Here is a 5,269-nt window from a genome sequence, read left to right as displayed (position 1 = left end):
TCCGATTTCGATTGATTTCACCATGTCCTTTGTTTAATTATTCAATCATTTATGGGTTCAATGCATATTTACACGATTTATGTGTTTTATTGATCACCATTATATTTTAAACCTCTCCATCAATTTTTATCCTTACATGTTTCACACGTTTGTTCTTGATGCCACAAAGTCGGGATAAAGTTTCGGTGCAACATTACATTACTATAAAATGTTATTAATATAATCGTGTTAATTATAACAAGTGTATTGATTCATTAGTACTATATATTATTAGTTTCATGAAATATCAATTATGTCCCTCGTTCATATTATTATGTATTAATAGCACCATATAGTGTGATGAATATCGACAACCAAAATTCCATAAAGTTTTTTTCACTCAGGCCTCAATGTGATGAGGGCGGTGCTTATTTTTTTTCTACTCACAAAAAAGTTAGGATTTTCGCGTAGTGGCTCCATCATTATCCCCAATATATCGACCAAGAAAATAAATCCTTATCCTCCAATAACTCATCAATGACAAAAAGGTGTTGATTGATAGCATAAAAATAGAATTAGAGAACGAGAGAGCATGAATCTTCTAAAAAAGAAAGTAAATAAATAGAAAATGTTAGGAAAATTACATTTTTGTACCATATTGATGTACTATTTGATGTAACAAATTATGTGTACATATCACGTTAATTAATGAATTAATATCATTAAATGTTGGTTGTATATATCTTTTTGACTAATTGGTTGTATATATCACTTGTCACATGTGACAATACATTAATGTGGTAAAAATATGCGGTATTCCTAACATTATTCATAGAATGAGAGAGCAAGAATAGAGTTACCCAAGTTTTTTTTTTTGATAAACAAAATTACTATATTAAAGGGAAAGGGAACAATTCGAAATTATTACAAATATTTAGAAAAGTTATTAGTTTTGAATCTGGAACGCATAAGTAGAAACTAAATACTCTATACACTATGATATTGGACCACCAAAATCGTTACCTAAGTTCCAAAATAAACTAAGAATGTGGATAACATCAACACATCAAATTTACTATACGTAATCATAAATAATGATAAGATGATAAACAAAAGGATGACACACAAAACTTAATCGTGAAGAAAAACAAAATTCCTTTAAACATGTTGTTGAATTTATGGGTGATATTGGTGTCTGGAATAATGGTCTTGTCAACGTCGTTCTATATTAAAATAGGTTCCTTCATCGCAATGGCATCTAATCAACAAATAATGATAAGACAAACCACAAGATAGGGTTTAGGATGACATTAAATTGACTAGTTGTAGTTGAACGATCATTATGGTTGACAAAGAATCTCTCACAGATAAAATTAAATACAATTAAGCTAACAACAAATATACAAATTTGAAGTTTGCATCTTAACTTGGAATCGCTTGAATTTTCCATGCAACGAGATGAAGATGTAGATGGTATATTTTGTATCTTAACGTGCGAGTTACCGCACATCTGTCTGGCATGCTTTTACACATAGGAGGCTATTCTCATTCGCGTCCAGTGAAACGACGACTAATCGTCTCCATCTTCAAGATCAGATGAAGATCCACCTCTCATCCAAAACACGCAAGTACCAAAATACAAAAGAGTATTATGAAGACTAGATCTTCATCGAATCGACCAGATATGCTAAGTGAAAAATTTGGGAGACGTTCTGAACTCCAAAACGATGATGAAAAGTTGCATGAGACTATTGTTCTTGGTATGAAAAACCTTCCACTTTGACTGGAGGAGTTCGACATGAGGATTTAATCTAAGAAAAACTAATGACAAAATTTAAAAACTTTTAAACTTTAACGATAAAAACAAAATAAATAATACCAAAATTAATTTCTTAATGTAAATATATAATTTTTTGTTAAAATATGCAGTACTAAAAATTTTTTGTTAAAATTCTCTTTAGTCCTAATTGGATAGTAATTTTGACATTCATCATTTCTTTCTTCTAGACTCATTGATCTTTGTGTTTGCCTACTTATAGATTTTCATTTGATTAATTCAATCTTGATCTGTTAAAAAATATAAACAAATAAAAAAACCAAATGCCTAAACTACATCTAACTGTTGTCTCCAATAACACAACTCGAAGGACAGGCCAAGCCAAAGATCAGATCTTCCACAAACATGAAAGTATTTGTACGTGTAGTCTATCATCATAGGATATCTCAAATCAAGGACTTCCATAAATATACCAGTTAACTGTCTGGTGAAGGAAATCTTTGGTTATTTATTTATCTCATGCAAAAGATCCATAATTTTTCAGTCCATTCAGAACACGAAAAGCATCTAGTATTGGAGAAAAGTTCTATTTTTCAAATGTCTGACCACTTACATAATAATAACATGTGATGTATCATATCGTGTGCCAAACACAATGAATAATTTCTGGATAATAATAAATAAACTACAAATTTTAGCTACAAACTTAATCTCCCTTGCATTTCCCAAAATTTCTAGCAAAAAGATCGATCGGCAACCAAACATTAGAGCCATAAACGTAGCATATGTGGGAAAATGATCATAAAAAATAAGTAACTATGTTTGAATTCCCTCTCAAAACACAAAAACCCCAACAAAACCATTTTAAAGGGCGTTTCTAGCAAAATCATTTCTAACTTCCTCATCAATAATAAAAATATATCATATCACCCTTTCCGTCCATGGTTTCTAAAACTTATAAGGAGAAACCACAGAGATAAAGATTGGGAAAAGCAAACCTAAAAATAAATAAAATAATTAAGAGAACAAAAGAGAAAATAAAACCCAACTCCAAGCCAAAATATATACAAATGGAATGGAGAGTGCAGGATACCAGATTCTATGTTGACATCTCATGCGGCTGCACCTTGATGCTGCTGCATGTGGACCTGAGCAGCAAATGGATTTAACCTTGGCTGCTTCTTCTGAGCAGACTTTATGTGGTTGTTGGTGGTGGTGGTGGTGGAGGTGTTGGCTGAGGCAGTTGTGACCACGCGCTCACATGAGGGGCACATGGTGAGTGTGGTGGCAGGCAGCTGCATGTAGAAAGGCTGAGAGGTCTTCAAAGCTCTTAATTCTTGCAGTTCTTTTTGTAACCTCCTATTCTCTTCTGTCAGTGTTTCACAGCATCTCTTTAAGTACTCGCAATCTACTTCTGTCTGCTTCAGCTTGGTCCTGTATAATTATTTTATCATTTTTCCAAACAAAAATTAGTAGCTTAGAGAAGGCCAACTAATTTAAAACATAGGAACCAAATGTCAATAGTTCTTTATTTTTATTTTTCAAAGAAAAAACCAAACTATTCAGTGTCTGTATTTTTATTTGATTTATTTCATTTAGAAGTAAAAAAAGAGAAGGATTTGCAGAACGAGAGATGTGCCGAATAGTGATTTATGAGATAATATATAAATTTCGGTTTATACTAACTTCATGGTGTGATCACAAGTGATTGTATGAAATGAAATAATTATATTAAAGAGAAAGAAATAAAACAGTAGTATACCTTGCTCTTCGATTCTGAAACCACACTTCAACTTGGCGAGGACGAAGATTCAACTGTTTAGCCAGAGCAAGTTTTTGCTTCTGGAAATATTAAAAAATAGAACAAACAATTAGTCAAAATTAAAACAGGAGAATTGTTTACTCTCTGAAGCTATAAACAAAAAACATTTTAAGTATTCTTCCCCCCCCCCTTTGACTTACAGGATTGAGAGTGCTGTGCTCTTTGAAGCTCTCCTCAAGAAAAGCCGATTGATCTTTAGAGAGCCTGAGTTTCTTTCGAGTCGACCCGTTCTCGTCATCACTCGCTCTATCGGCATCCACCTCCAAATCTCTTTTACTCGATCTTCCTCCACTTCTTATTCCAAAATCCATCTGAAACGATGAAACCGTGCTGTTCGGAGACGATAGCGGCGCCGCCGTATCTTCTGCCTCCTCAGCCGAGGGCACCACTCCAGGCATCCGGTTCACATCGAACCCTATTCCCGGTCCATCTGATGAACCGGCCGGTTCAGACACAGCCACTGTAACAAAATCAACCCAATATGAGAATAATTTGGGTCGTGCTCGGATTCTAAGAAAATTAACCGGATGAAAAGAAAAATGAAAATTTTGCGAAGTAGTTTTTGATTGGAAAATACAAATTTTCCATTCACTTTCTTAAGTTTGGGTGCTTAATTAGGAAATCAACCCAACAAACAAAGAAGGAAATTCTACCAAGTCGGTTTTATCAGAGAGTGCTCAGTTTAGAGATTTTCCTTTTCAGTTTGTTGAGTTTCCCAGCAACCAAACACAAAATTACATTGGAAAATGATTTGTGAAAATGATTTTTCTTTTCATGCACGGTTTATTTATGGCCTAGATCGAGTAAATCAAACAAGAATCAATGGACAAAAATAAACAGATGCACGGACGAAAAAGAATGTAATCATTCCCAAAACATATAACAAAATAACAAAACCTAAGATCTCATGGTGAAGTTGGTCTTACGATTATCAGTAAGCCATGGGAAGCGAAGCTGAGAAGAAGCATGGCTACGAGGAACTGGAGCAGAAGGTAAGAGATTAAGCTGAAGAGGTGGATCTGATGAAACCCTACTTCTTCTTCCTTCCTCTTGATCGTAAACTTCATGGGTGCTCTCTCTGCTACTCTCATCCGATCTTGCAGCACTCCCCAAGCCCATGCAAAACCCTAGATCCTTGTTGCTACCAATCTTTGGAGCTTTGTCAAGGAACAGAAACGGCTTTGAAGCATCCCCCAAGCTCAGAGCTAACTCCATTTTTTGCTGTTGAATAATTTTTGGTGGGAAGGGAAGCGATGAGAGGAGTTTAAAAAGAAGCCAAAGCGAACAAGTCTAAAATTCTAGTAGTCTTCCTATCCAGAATCTTCTGTTTTTATTGTGTAAACACAAACACAGGAGAGAGACTCACTGTCTCTAAAACACTCTTTTTTTCCCTTTTTATTTGTTTTTTGGCTTGAGAAAAAGAGTAATTGACCGACAAATCCAGGTTGACAAACGCACGTGAATGTATTTAATTATACCAACGGTTCATGCACGAGACTAGAGAAAAGAGAGGGGTCGGACGGCTCGGACCAAAATAAAGCACACATTTTATCCTCGGTATAGTCAAATATTAGTTACGTGTACTATATGTATGAAATGTTCTTCCAATCCAAACTGCATTTTCTTGTTAGTCTCTGGGAATCACACTAAAAAATTGTTTTTGATAGTTGTTATCCTAACTCTGAAATAGT

At 34.4% G+C, this 5,269-nt stretch overlaps 1 protein-coding gene across 1 annotated transcript; it reads right to left on the bottom strand.

The window, feature by feature from the left end:
* Positions 1-2,551: 2,551 nt before the first annotated feature.
* LOC125473489 (homeobox-leucine zipper protein HAT14-like) lies at positions 2,552-4,964 on the bottom strand. The gene is made up of 4 exons (XM_048576367.1): positions 4,505-4,964; positions 3,719-4,038; positions 3,519-3,598; positions 2,552-3,190 (listed from the first exon to the last, which is right to left on the bottom strand). Exons 1-4 carry the CDS (start codon positions 4,791-4,793, stop codon positions 2,869-2,871), a joined length of 1,011 nt encoding a protein of 336 aa, XP_048432324.1. The 5' UTR covers positions 4,794-4,964; the 3' UTR covers positions 2,552-2,868.
* Positions 4,965-5,269: the final 305 nt, after the last annotated feature.

This window comes from the organism of the source record quoted next, unplaced genomic scaffold, assembly GCF_019419815.1.
Source record: "Pyrus x bretschneideri cultivar Hongxiangsu unplaced genomic scaffold, Pyrus_bretschneideri_v1 Contig9, whole genome shotgun sequence".
Classification (NCBI taxonomy): domain Eukaryota; kingdom Viridiplantae; phylum Streptophyta; class Magnoliopsida; order Rosales; family Rosaceae; genus Pyrus; species Pyrus x bretschneideri.
Note: the sequence above shows the minus strand (reverse complement) of the source record. Positions and strands in the feature narration are given on the sequence as shown.